The sequence below is a fragment of the Protopterus annectens genome, chromosome 9.part0 (assembly GCF_019279795.1).
Source record: "Protopterus annectens isolate FY-2018-M chromosome 9.part0, PAN1.0, whole genome shotgun sequence".
NCBI lineage: Eukaryota > Metazoa > Chordata > Ceratodontiformes > Protopteridae > Protopterus > Protopterus annectens.
The window spans coordinates 726,241,885-726,256,474 of record NC_056743.1 but is presented as its reverse complement, the minus strand read 5'-3'; the positions used below and the strand labels follow the sequence as shown (position 1 = coordinate 726,256,474).

Below are 14,590 nucleotides of genomic sequence, written 5' to 3'. Positions count from 1 at the left end.
TTAGTGTTATTGTTTTTTCCCTTAGAACTCGTTTAAGTTAGAGAATTCTTCCCCTCCCCCACCTTTCCTATCTCTTCTTATTGTAGTGTTTTCTATTTAGTTTTAGTCTCTCTTTACTTCATAGGTAGCCGTTTAAGTTAGAGGCTTCCTATTAAAAAAAAAAAAAAAAAAAACTTCTTTACTGTAGTTATTGTGTTTTGGTAGATTAGTGATTGTAGTTGTTTTGTTGTTGGGCCTTTGGCCAAAGACGTCTGTGTAGGACTAGATATGTCTAAAGAATCCAAAGTGTCTGGATTCAAGAAGTGTGACTCATGTTGTCAGAAAATGTCTCTGACAGATGGGCACACTTCTTGCATCTGTTGCTTAGGCGCAGTGCACCTGCAGGACTCTTGTTCTGTATGCCACGCATTCAGCCCAATGTTTCTGCAGGAGCTCAAAAATAAGCTGATATTAAGGGGTCTCCTTAAGCCCCAGGATTCACCAGCCAAGGCTCAGCTGTTGAAATCTCCTAAACCGACCAAATCGTCGGCTCCCAGCTCGGAGCTGTCATTGGCCCAAACATTACCGACTACCGCAGTTCGGGCTGGAACCGAGGAGGCTGCTTCACAGTCTGCTCCACCAGCATCTTCGGAGCCATCTCAGACCCACAAGAGACTGAGGTCATCTTCTCTAGAGTCTATACATTCGGCCCCTCGGTCTCCCCTGTTGCAGAGTGACCGCAGTCATAGATTCTCCCACTCCTCTCTGTCCTCTAGACTCTCGGACCACAACATGGAGAGAGTGGTCAGTAGGTTGTTGAAATCGCAGGCACTGGCCAAAATGTTATCCAGCCCTCCTCAACAGGTGTCTGCTCAGTCAGCTTCCATCGATATTCCTCCTCCGACTCCTCTGAGCTCGGAGCCGGAGTTTGTTGGGGTTCGAATCGTGGAACCATCGGCACCGATAACGATTTCCCCTTCGGTTCCGTCATCGGCTCCGATCCCCTTGATGGTACCTTCTGTCGAGTGATCTGGGTGCCGAGACTCCCTTGTCGGCTCCGAGGGGGCGAGTGGCATCGGACCCTTGTCTGACCCCGTTCTCCCTCTCGGAGCTTCGGCACAGGTGAGTTCGGCTCCTACATCGGCCTCGGAGCCGTCCCCCTCGGTGCGGAGGAGGATTCCGGTTTCCTTGGAGCCGGATCCTTCTTTGCATCATGGCAGGGATTCCTTCGATGTCATGAGGAGTGTACTGGCCCATGAGTCAGCACCACATTTGACCCCACTGACTCCGTCCCCTGTAGTGCCTGCGTCAACCTCTGTCCCTCCTCCAGACCCCAAGCGTGGGGAACAGACGCTCCAGAGCAGCCCATTGGGTGTTTCCTCCTCTTCCGAGACCTCCCCTGATCATCCAGAGGAGGCACCACGGAAGAGGAATTGCAAGAGGAAGCACATTGACTCCCCTGAGTCTGTCACTTCGGATACAGATTTGGATGAATCAGAAGGGTCCCCGAGATCCCCCTCTGAAGATGTTTCCTTTTAGGACATCCTAGAAATGCTTAGGCAGAGGGGGAACTGCACTGCCCTAGCCCCTACTGAGGATGAATCCGTATTCCTGGATGCGTTTGGTTCCCGCCCTTCCACCTCCTGGGTGTCTCCGCTCTTCGATCCACTGTCTGTGGCGGCTCGAAGGGCTTGGTCAGCACCAGACACAGTGGAACCCAACCCCGACGAGGCCCGGTAAGTTTATTACTGCACCCCCTGACAAACAGTTCCTCACCAAGGGTGTTCCCGTGGATGCCATGGTAGTAGCAGCGGCCACTAAAAAGGAATTAGTGGAAACTTCTTCCTCTGTCCATCCTCCTAAAAAGGAGTCTAGGACTATGGACAGATATGGAAAGCGAATGTTTGCTTCAGCGACCTTCTCCATGAGGTCACTGAATTACTTATGCCATTTTACCAGGCTTCAGAGGGATCTCCTAAAAGAGTTTGGATATACTGTCCAGGATCCATCAGCTGAAGGGGTTCAAGCTAAAGTAGCCTGTCAGCTGGCGGCCCTTAATTCAGTGGTTAACTCCTCCATGAGGCTCATTTCCTATCGCAGGCACAGGCGTGGCCCTTAGGAGACACGCATGGATGCGGCTGTGGAATTTTGCGTAGCCCTTTAGAGCGTCATTCATCAACACCCCCTTTGACGGTTCATTTCTCTTTGGACCACAGGTGAAGGACACTCTCACTTAGTGTGAACAGGAAGGCAAGACTCTCTCTGCCGTGGGAGTCTGTTTTTCCACTCCTTCCAGACCATATCCCAAAGGTCAGAAGAGTGGAAAAATGTGGTTTCGGAAATCCCAGGGAGCCTCGCCTGATACACATAGTGACTTTTCCTCCAGGGAGGGGCAGATTAGGGAATAACAACAACAGACGCCACCCTCAGGGCAGCAGAGAATCTTTCTCTGACAAGCCCTTCCAGCATCCTTGAAGGGTTGCCCGACTGCCCACCTCTGGAGGCAGTCGGGGGAAGACTTTCACTGTACCCAAAAGCCTGGCAAGACATTACGCGAGACAGATGGGTACACTCAATCATATCCGGAAGCTATGTAATTTCCTTCTTCCAATCTCCCCTATCGTTAAGCAAATCCCCCCCAGATGTACCACCCAGTCTGAGGGCCCTTGCAGTCATAGAAATTTTAAGACTGCTAGAATAAAGAGTCATCCAGGAAGTCCCGGCAGACCAACTCGGATCCGGAACTTACTCATGGTTCTTTTTGGTACCAAAAAAGACAGGGGACTAGAGACCAATTTTGGATCTCAGCAGACTAAACAAGTCTGTTCAAAGAACAAGGTTTCGGATGGTCACGCTTCAGTCCATTCTACCCTTTTTGGTTCAGGACAATTGGATGTGCTCAATAGAGCTCCAAGATGCGTACTATCACATCAAGATGGACAGGCGCTCCAGGAGATTCCTTCGCTTCTGGCTGGGAGCCAGTCATCAGTTCAGAGCCCTTTGGTCTAACCCAGGGTGTTCACCAAATGTATGGCAGTGGTCATGGCTAACCTGAGACGTCAAGGATTCCAGGTGTTTCCTTATCTAGACGACTGGCTCCTTACTGCTACTACCAGGCATCAACTTCTTCAAGCCAGGGACTATACAATCGCAATCTGTGCCCAGTTAGGCATTACCATAAACTTCAAAAATTCTGCCTTGTTGCCCTGTCAATCTATTACCTATATAGGAGCAGATCTAGATAGAAAAAGTATGTCCGCAAGACTACCGCCGGACAGGGTGGCCATGATTCAGCAGCAAGTCCATATCCTTATGCAATGCAAAAAGGTACAGGTCCGGTTGGTCCTTCAAACTCTGGGTTCTATGGCAGCGGTAGTTCTTCTGATACCTCTAGCCCGCTTTCACATCAGAATCCTTCAGTGGCTTCTCTTCACAGTGGTCCTTTCAACAACTCCCCATGTCTCACATGATCAAAATTACAGAAACTTGCAAAAGACACCTTTCCTGGTGGATGGTCTCCCCGCTAGTGTCTCAGGGCAGACCATTCATCCAACCCCTTCCGGTTGCTACAGTGACCACGGACGCCTCACTGATGGGATGGGGGGGACATTATCAGGGCAGGACGGTCCAAGGCATATGACAACCTCACGAGTACCATCTGCACATAAATGTCTTGGAGATGAGAGCTGTGCTACTAGCATTGCAAGCACTTCAGGGCTCACTCCCTCCTGGGACCATTGCAATTCATATGGACAACGTGTCAGTAGTGTGATACATCATCAAGCAGGGCGGAACCAGGTCCTACCCCCTATGTCGAGAAGCATTCAGACTCTGGCAGTGGGCGATTTCCTCCCAACGATTTCTGATTGCAATGTACATCCCTGGGAAGTCCAACGTCATAGCGGACAGGCTCAGCAGAGCTATTCTCATGCCTCACGAGTGGTCTCTGAATCAGGTAGTTGCAGATCTCATCTTCCGCAAATGGGGACAGCCTTGCTGCAATCTGTTTGCAATCCCCTTCAACACCAAATGCAGCAACTATTTCTCCCTTCTACTGCTTCCCGGTCATCCTCCCAGAGACGCTCTAGTCCACGATTGGCCTCAGGGACTTCTCTATGCCTACCCGCCCTTTCCTCTTATACCCAAACTCATACAGAAAGTGATATTGTTGGGTTGCAAAATGATCCTCATTGCTCCTTACTGGCCTCAACAGATTTGGTTTCCGTTCCTGCACCGTTACCTCCTCGAGCAATCCTGGATCCTATTCCAGACCTGCTGATTCATCAATCAGGAGAGCTGCATCGATCCCTTCAGACCCTCCAGCTCACAGCTTGGTTGATCCAATTCCAACCCTAGCCAGGCTTCTCAGCATTTCCCCCACTGTGCGTGAAATTATTGTATCCTCTCACAAATCAGCTACTAGGAAGACTTATGCTAGTAAATGGAAACGTTTCTCTTATTGGGCAGAGGCTAGGAACATAGATCCCTTTTCAGCCCCAGTTCACGAGATCTTGGAATTCCTAACTGAGCTTTTTCACTCTGGGTCCGCTTCTGCCACAATCATGGTTCAACTAGCGGCCATATCCAACTATCATGTTGGCTTTTCTAATCTAAATATCATGTCTCATAAGTTGTGTAAAGCCTTTCTTAGAGGGACTACTCTCCTTAGGCCCCCAGTGAGAGATCCCCCTCCTCCTTGGGACCTTAATTTGGTGCTAACCTCCTTGATTTTGCCCCCTTTTGAACCAGCAGCTTCCTGCTCCCTTAAGTTTCTATCTTGGAAAACTCTTTTTCAGGTAGCTATTACCTCAGCCAAACGTGTATCGGAACTTCAAGCACTAAGCGTTCGTTCTCCGTACTTAGTCTTTCACAAGGATAGGGTAGCGCTAAGAACTAATCCTTCCTTCCTTCCTAAAGTGTGCTCAGAAAATAATCTAAACCAATCCATAGACCTTCCAGTGTTCTTCCCTAACTACACCAACAAGGCAGAATACAAGTTACACCTTTTGGATGTTCATAGACAACTGCATTTTTACCTGCATAGAACTAAAGATGTAAGGAAGTCGGACCAACTTTTCCTTTCCTATGCTAGGGGCAAGCAAGGTCTCCCAATTTCCAAAGTGACCCTGTCTAGGTGGTTGTCTCACATTATCACCTTCATTTATCAACTAAGAAACAAAGAATTGGCTGCCAAACTGAAAGGCCATTCTACTAGGGCTTTGGCCACTTCTCTAGCCTTCCATTATAGGTTGCCCATGAACTCTATTTGTGCCGTGGCCACATGGGCAAATCCCCATACCTTTATTTCTGATTGCAAGTTAGACATGGCCTCCAGGAATAGAGCTAACTTTGGTTCCACTGTTCTGAAGAGTCTGTTCCAATGAGCCACCCAGGATCATAGGTGCTAGGAACGCTGTCCCAACAAGCAAGAAATGAAGGCGAGATAGACAACTTAACATAAAGAAGTTAGGTACCTACCATAACATTCCATGTTAGTTGTCTTCATCTCGCCTTCTTTCTTGAGTCCCCCCCTCCATCCCCCTGTTCTATTGGACCGAGAGGAGTTTAGGTTTCACCATCTGAGTATTTCCTGGTTTGTTTCCTCTACTGACTTAGAGAGTATAACAGATATGCCCAACCTGTTCGTTTGGTCAGATTATTCTTGCTGTGTCTGGGGTTAGCTTTTACAAACGAGATCTGGGTAGCTAGCACTAGGCATCATGGGGTAAGGGGTATAGAAGATGGCCGAGTCGGAGCCGAGGGTCGGCTCCGATCCCAACAAGCAAGAAAGAAGGCGAGATGAAGACAACTAACATGGAACGTTATGGTAGGTACATAACTTCTTTTTCCTGTCTGAGTCCCTATTTTTTTCTATTACATCATTTTCTGTCAGTGTTTATGGTTATGTTAATTTTTCAAACATAGATTTGACACAGCAAACTCGACCAGAGGTAAACCAGTGATCAGGGGCATTATGGGTATAGGTAAGAGCTCAAGATGCAAAAGAAAGTGACTGAATTGGATCCGAACCCATCATTGAGGAAGAAAGAAAATGAACAACACAAATGCATAGTTATGGTAAGTACATAACTTACATTTTTTCCATCATCAAAGTTCAGTTAGCAGCCACCTCGAATTATCATGCTAGAAACAATGCTTCTTTGTCTTTGCCTCCAGTAGATTGGGGAAAACCAGTTTCCAAAGTTACCTTAGAAAAGTGGTTAACAGATTGCATATTGTTTGCTTACAGTCAATGAGGCCTTTCCTTGCCCAGACCTCCTAAATCTCAATTCACTAGATCCATGGGTACCACTACTGCTTTTTGGTCCAGAACTTATATTGATGACATTTGTGCTGTGGCCACTTGGTCCAATGCTCACACTTGTATTGCTCATTACAGATTGGATGTGATCTCTGGAAACAGAGCTGGTTTGGTTCTGCAGTACTTTGGAACATCCTTTCTTGAGGGCCATTCAGATTCACATAGCTGGGAATTCTGTCCCATCAGTTGAGGAATGAATGAAAAGGGCAACATCTGATATAAAAGTTGTGTACTCACCATACCTATGCATCTGTGTTGACCATTTTCATTCTTCCACAACTTCCTGCCCTCCTTCCCCTTGCCTTTTCCTCTGGCAGTGGCCCAATAGTGACTATGGATCCACTGTTCCATGTTTGAGCCCCTATCTTTCCTACTAACATTTCTTCTTTATTGGCTTTAGTTAGTCTTCTGCTTTTGGGACAGTAGCCTCAATCTGAGGTATTACAGGGTTGTAGGGTATTATAGGTAATGGGAGGAGCTCAAGAGTCAGATCTGAAAGTCTAAGTAAATGTGGCTGAGCCGGATCTGAGGTCAGATGTGTGACACCCATCAGTTGAGGAAGAATGAAAATAGACAGCAGAGATGCATAGTTATGTTGAGTACATAACTTTTATATACATTTTAGACCTTTGAAGTTTAATTCTGTAGTCATGTAAAGTTAGCACTGAAAACTTGTTCACATTTTATGCATTCTATTAATATTCTGCAGCAATAATTTAATAGTGTTTGAGCCCTTCTCTAGCTTTTCTGGTAAAATTAGACTTAAAGATGCTTATCACATTCCTCTTGCTAAACTGTTCAAATGTGTTTTTAAGATTGTGTGTCTGGCTTGCATTATCAGTTCACTATCTGTCCCTTGGACTTTACAGCACCAAGGATATTCACAAAGTGTCTTGCTCCAGTAATTTTATTGCAAACTTCAAGACATTCACTTGTAGCTATATTTGTAACAATTATCATATCTTTGTTGACCCTTGAGCTGCCAAGAGTCTTTAACAAATGTTCAGAATCTTTTAGTCTGTGTTTTCAAGTCAACTTACAAAATTCTTCTCACATCTTTTCTCACAGAATTGTATTCCAGGGATGTCTGATAAGTTCTTCTTTGGGAAGAATCTTTCTTTCTCCAGACAAAGTAGAAATGTTCTCCACTCAGACAGCTATCTCCAATGGAATTTCTTGGGCTATTCAGGTACATGGGATCAATGATTCTTATGCTTCCATTGGCCAGATCCACATGAGAAAGATTCAGTGATAGTTCAGGGCAGTGTGGACTCAACATCTTCACCATTTATCTTTTCAAACAAAAAAAAAAAAGCTGTGAATAAATGTGTGCTCTGTCTTGTTATGGAGCTAATGACAGTGTGTGGAAGGTGCCCTAAAGCTTTGAAAGCTGTCTGTTGGCAGGAGGTAGGACCCAAATAGCTTAGGTTACTGCAACAGTGATCTATTAGAATATCTACTGTTATGGTAAGTTTGCTTACACAAATGTACTTTCTCTCATTAGATGATCGCTGTCTTGCTGTTCTGTTCATAGATTTTCCAAGGCTGTTGGGTTTTATAACCATTTGCTCCTTGGTGGTACTCGGCTGTAGAAAAGAGGTATGACGTGAGGAGAGAGGGCTGTATTGGTCAATCTCGATGTAAATTTGAGGATACCCCTCCAGTCATCTAGGTTATGTTTAAGGGAAGATGATGATGATAACCAGGCTCTCTCACCACGAAATAATAGAGACTCTGACAAAGTCTGTAAAAGACTCAAAGTTCGAATAAATCAGCGTGAACCAGTCAACAAAGCAAAAACAGTTGCTTTACTTTTCTAGTAAAGAATCCAGTATGTAGACACAAAAGAACTTTAATTATATGTAAGCGCTTTCGCGTAGTCACCACTACGCTTCATCAGACAATACACATAACAGTTTTAGAACATCTATTTATACAAATGACTAAGAAAAGGCGCCAAATTAAAACCAGTAAATTGTGCAATTTTTCAATTAGATGATTAATTAATTAAAAACTTTAGGTTGGTGCATACTACTCAGAAAAAAGAGACTCAAAATTCTAAGGTGGACAAAGTTATTTACAAACAGTCTTCCAGCTGATGATCAAGACCGCAACATAAGGCTGACAGCGAGTGATAATAATAATAATTAATAAGTGACCAGATGAATAGATAACTACATGAATAAACCATCGTGTATAAATATAAATATAGAAAAGCACAATAAATACACCTAATAAAAACAAACAAATACACATAATGAAACGAGGTAGATTGAATTTAAAACAGATTAATGAAGTATAATAAATGTTAATGAACACTAATAAATACCTTGTATAGACAAATATAGTTGTTTATATGAAGTAATGAATCATATATATATTTATTTATTCATATTTATCAACTTAATGAATGTAAAAATAAACTTAATGATTATGGTAAAAATAAACCTAGTATTACTCATAATTATTTTAGAGTATATATAATATATATAATAAAATATGAAATATTGAGTATAAAATATACAACTTTTTAAAACCTTTAAAAAATGTATGTTAATAGATCAAATAATGATTCAATCATATAAATGTTCAATATTTAGTGTGCAAAATTAGGTATTACATGGATATAAATTAGTGTTACAAACTGTTTAAGGGAAGATAGTGAGTCTCATTGCTTACTATGCAGGAGAAGTTTATTGCAGAGGTTTGAGAGGTGCTGGGAATATAAACCAGTCCCTCCAGTATGTTTTATTTTTATCTGTTGGTGAACATTTATGTCCATGGTACTAGTACTGGTGGAGCCATTGGACTTGGAGAATCAGGAGATCCAAGACAACTGTCTCTCTCATGCATTCAGTGAAATGGAGATCTCATCCTCAAAAGTCTGTAAGACACTGAATAAGGGACTAGAGCTCTGAAGTTTCTCAGGAACTTGAAGACAGTGATCATTGTAGATCTTTCTAATTATTTTGGTATGTTTGGTTAGACAAATTACAAAAAGAGCAATTTACTCTATAATTTGTCTAATCTATGCTGAGTACAAGGGAGTGATTACTACTTTAGACCTTGATATGATATTCCAGTAGGTTTAAAGGATCATATCTGTTCCATATATTTGCTTAACTGCTGTTAGTCCCACCTCTAGAAGATGACAAACTAGTCGATCTGTTTCTGTAGGCTGACCCACCTGTGGCAAACAAAAGGAACTATTCCTCTGTGGGATGTGAATTTCATGTTGGAAGCAGCAATAGACCTTTTTTAGCCTGCAGCTTCTGTGTCATTCAGATTTTTGCCCTAGATCATCACCTTATTGATGGCAATAAAACCGCCCTTCAGTATCTTCCATAAAGATAGGGTCTGCCTTGGGACAAAACATTCTTTCGTGTGTAAAGTAGTATAAAAGATATCTGTTCAATCAGTCCAGCTACCACTATTCTTCCTAAAGCCGTAAAACAAAGGAGGGAAGATCCCGCACTTGTTAGATATCCATGGGCAGTTGTACCTTTCTCTAAATCTGGTGAAGGCTCTGTGGACAAAACAGTTGTTACTAGCCTTTGTGCAGGGTAAAGAGAGCAAATAAGTTACAGAACAGACCATTTCCAAGTGGTTAATCAACAGCATAGTTTTTGCTGTCATTAAAAACAAACTTTTGCAAGAGCTTGTGAGAGTACATTTTGCCAGAGCTGCCTCTACTTGAGCATTCTTTATCAAACATGTATCAACCAAGGCCATTTGTGAGGCAGCTACCTGGGCATACAGTCTAAGATATTCTGTGATTGGGATACCTAGAGTTAGCCACATGACCCTCCTGGATCTGGAAGTGAGCTTACAAGAGTCTGTTTCTCCATGTATAATGAATAATACAAGAAATGTGGCCTGTACAAAGTACATAGTGCTGTTTGAGAATTCAGCATAACAGCAGATATTTGAGTAAGGTCAGTGTTGCAATTTCAGCTTCCGCTCATCTTTCTCCAATCAGAGTAGCCACTCTTGTGGACTTCTAGGATGAAAGCTTAGCACTCCTGGGAAGATGACCACAAGTTCTCAGACCTTTTAAAATATATTAGGATGGATTTTCAATACTCAGGGCATTGCCTATGCAAGGTCTACTGTTAAGAAAATAACTGAAGATGGCACAGCCATCATGGCATTGTATTCAAGATGCAGACTTGTTTCCTTGTGGATGAGATGTTGGCTTGTGCTCTTTTCATAAGCAGTGCTGTAGGACATCAAATGGAGAATGGTTCCTCCATGTAATGGATAGTTCTGCAACAGTGACCATGCTAGAACATCTGCTGCTATGGTGAGTTCTCATGCAACTGCACTTTCTGCATGCATCCAATTACTTTTTAACCCATATAGTGTGCCAAGCCATAGCATAGTCAGTGGTATGGCAACAAAGATAGCTGCTATTTCCAGTATTTGTTTCAATAATGTGCTTTATGGAAATCTCTGCAGCAGCCAATTCATTGTCAGTACATAGCTTCACAAAATATTGCTTTTTGTATCTTCAGTCCAGGAATGGAGCTGCTTGTCTCATTTATTTGCTACAAGATTCAGTCTCTTCATCTGCTGCATTGATTTCTTCTGTTCTTATCTGTGTAGAAGGTATTATCTCCTGCTTCGGATTCCTCCCAGTTATTGCTAGCTGCAGAGAAGCTCATATGAGTTAATGATTGAGAGCTGCCTGTGATTGATGCGTATTACCATCCCACCACCCCTTGTAGTTAGGTGTCAGCAGTACCTGTTTGGAGGTGTCATGTTCCAGAGTACAATCTGGTTTGTAATTTTATATGCATGTTTACTTTGTCTTTAAGGTGCAGCTTATATATTTTCCTGGAAGGCAGAACCGAGGAGCACAGGTCCAGTTGTTGCCTTTTAACCTGGCACAATGACACTTTTTTTTTTCTTTTTGGTGGGGAGGATTAAGAAATGGTGCATGGCAGCTGTATGAACTAGAGGACTCATAGAATGGAGATCCCAGCTGTTAAGAGGTTCCTTCTAAGTCAAACTAATAATGTGAGTGCTTGTACAAGTGTAATTTTGTTTCTATTTTCCCATATTTTGATTCATGTCTCCCATTTGTTCCTTTTAGGTTGGTCACTACCTTGCTACAAGTTGTCAGGAAACAGCATTCTGCACTGAAAAATGGCAGTCTTATGACCCCAAATATGGCATCTCGTTATGAGGAGCTGGAGCGCTGTGTACAAGGAAAGAAAACTGTAGTGTGGGCTGACCAGCTTCAAGAGTGGGAGGAAGAAACCAAAAGCGAACAGACAAATAAAGGTCCTGGATCTAGTGTGACAATTACAACTCCCACAACTATGGAATCAAAACCCAGTCTGAGGTTTGGTAAGTGTAAAATATTTTCTTTATGCTCAGTCATTAAATTGGTGCATACAGCAAAGTTTGTTTCCTAGGTCTTTTAGTATTGGCACTTCTGTTTTTTTTTTTTTTTTTTTTCTTTCTTAATTTGACTCTGCACTTAGTCTAAATACATGCATGCATCTTAGTATCTGAATTCATATATTGTGGATAAAGCATATCTGAGTCAGAATGATGGTTATAAAGACTGGATGAGGATACATTTTATCAAAAATACAACTATTGCACCTATACTCTCTGTCTAAGAAATTACAATATTCGGGATGGATAACAAAAAAACTAAATTGGTTTCAGTTATATGAAAATCACCATATCATTCACTGCAAAATAAAATAATTTACATTGTTTAACCCCACTAATGCTTTTTATTATTTAGAAAATTGCTAAGATGCGTCTTTTTCACTTCTAACCAAAAAGTGGAAATTCCTCTTAGAATGAAAGAAGTTCCTACTTGAATGAAAACAGAGTTCATTGTAAAGGTCACTGCCGCAGAGTAATTATCTGTATGAGGTAGATGCAGGCAGACAGAGTCCCATAGCTTTTAATCCAGTCCATTATGGACTGAACCACTCCACTTGCCCAGGAACATCAGAGGAAGAGCAGCCCGCACCATTTTTTTTAGTTTGTTTCAGTTATTTATTTATTCAGATATTCATTCATTCATTCCTGCAAAAAGTGGTCATTTGTCAGCACATTTCTTCCCCGGTGATTTGAAGACCATTAAGTATCTAGATTTTTGCTGTATGTCTGTCTTTTCTTAGTATTTCCAAGATTTTACGCCTGGATTGTGTTTATTATTTTTGAGATCCATGGCTTCCTAGAAAAAGCTGACTAATAGGTATACCTGTTGAAAATAAATTTTACCAAGACTTCTGTTTACTGTCTCTCTTACCTGGGTAGAACATAAAGTCTCTTCTTTCAAACTGTTTGCTTCTTTTAATAAGATGCTCCACAAGATGATTTGATATTTGAAGGCCTTTTTGAACACAAGAAATTATGGGCATTAGCCCAAGGGATTCCTGTCACTTTGGGGGAAGAGCCCATTGCAGCGGTTTCAAAGGAAGCTTCCCTAGCAAAGAGAAAAGCCTTAGTAAAACGGGAAATCCAACTGATTAGTTAACTAACCTGCATGCAGAGCAAAAGTAATTGTTGACCTCAGTCCCACTAAGACCAAAGAGTGTTGGATCTGAATATGCATTAGCTTATCCCCCACCCCCATACACTATTCTATACCTAATCCATCTCTAACTGTTCTGACCCCTTTGTAGTTAAGCAGGGGAGTTTAGATCATATAACTGACCAGGCTTTAAGTGACGCATGTGAGAACCCAGACCAGCAACAGTTTCCAGGCATTTGTCACGGATGTCAGTCAATAAGTTGTACTGAGCTATCGGAGAGATTCTGTCTCCAAGCCATCCCTCCCATCCAGGTGTAGTAGACCTGAAGGGTCTACCTAGTATTAACCCACTCCAGCTTGTCACCAATAGGATACTTGCCTGCTATTTATACATAAAAAAACTGATGTTACCCTTCAAGTACGAAAAACTAGACAAACCAACAAGATAATCCAAAAAAAAAAAAAAAATGCCAGGCAAATCACGACCGTTTATTCACATTTAAACGTAAACACTTTCGTCCACTTAATAAATGAATTTCATCAGACAATGAACAGTGAACTCCACTTGCTTAAAAAACAGCTGCACCCACAGACTTAAAAAAACATGTTTATTTCATCATGGTTTAGTGTTTCCTACATTTTAACACCACTCTGGGACTATTTAGAGCTTTTTAGATATTTTTATACGCAGTTTCTAACTCTGACCACATGGGGTCTGGCACCTTGAAATAATTCTGACTGTTTAGTCTGCCTCTAAGTATCCCAGAATGCATTGTTTGTCTCCAAAAAATTGCATCAGATCTGCCACGTTTTCCTTAAAGCTCCTGTCAGTCCACTGATTTTGCAGGCATTCACTGCTGTGTTATATTCACCTACTTTTGGTTAAACTTTTATCCCTTTTCAATGACTACTTCAAACACAAGCAGTGCAGACGCTACAGAACAGAATTGAAAAGTGCATTTTATTGCTCGCTCTTCTTAGAAATGCTAACTTGATTTCTTTTGTGAAGGCTGAAATCTAGTTCTTCAAGATATCTCCACTTTCCCCCTTCACACCTGCCTTCCTTAGCTGTCAAAGAGCTAAGTGTAATTTGACCCATTATCTGCATGTGATTGGCAGCTCACAGCAGGTGACCAAAGTAATGTACTGTTTTCTTGTCAGCCTTTCCTTCCTTACAGTGGGAGACTTTTTTTTTTTTTGCACTCCTCCTGTCAAATTTAGAACCAAGCTCCGTAGCACTGGGAATAATCACTGTTTTACAAAGCATCAAACTTCCACTTATTTTTCCTTCCTTGTTGATTAAATAGCTAACAAATGATGCACTATAAACACAAAATATTTCAGACTTGCATGACAGCACCCACATGCTTTTTTTAAGTGGTAATTTAAGAAAATTACGGTATTGCATACTACTAGTAATCTGATGTAGTGTTTTCTATTAATTGTGACAGACATCTGCTTCTTATGTAAAAACATGCAATTAATGTCTACGCATGGTCATTGCAAATTTATACTCTTAGTTTTTGCAGCTGTTGCTGTGTTTCTGTCTGTACTTTGTCACATATCGGTAGGGCTCTTCAGAAAAGTGAGATTATAGTTTGACATTTTTGCTAGGTTAAGAGTGGGCTGGGCAAGGCAGCTCTGACATCACAATGTGGGAAGTCCACTGGCTCTTCTATACAGCATGCAAATCAGGCGGGGATTACATCACTTTGGGGGAGGAGACGTCCAGGTAGCTAGAGCAAGAGCTCTGGCAGATGTGACATCATCATTTCAGAGCCAGCTAG

The 14,590-nt window shown here is 42.1% G+C and overlaps 1 protein-coding gene across 1 annotated transcript in view; it reads left to right on the top strand.

Annotated features, from left to right (window-relative positions):
• Window positions 1–14,590, top strand: part of LOC122811485 (kinesin-like protein KIF18A) — a gene marked incomplete in the record, with an annotated part of 1,576,798 nt that overhangs the window by 1,254,685 nt on the left and 307,523 nt on the right. Inside the window, 1 exon segment of the mRNA XM_044083351.1 lies at window positions 11,397–11,653. Within this exon segment, the coding sequence (XP_043939286.1) occupies window positions 11,397–11,653 (257 nt within the window).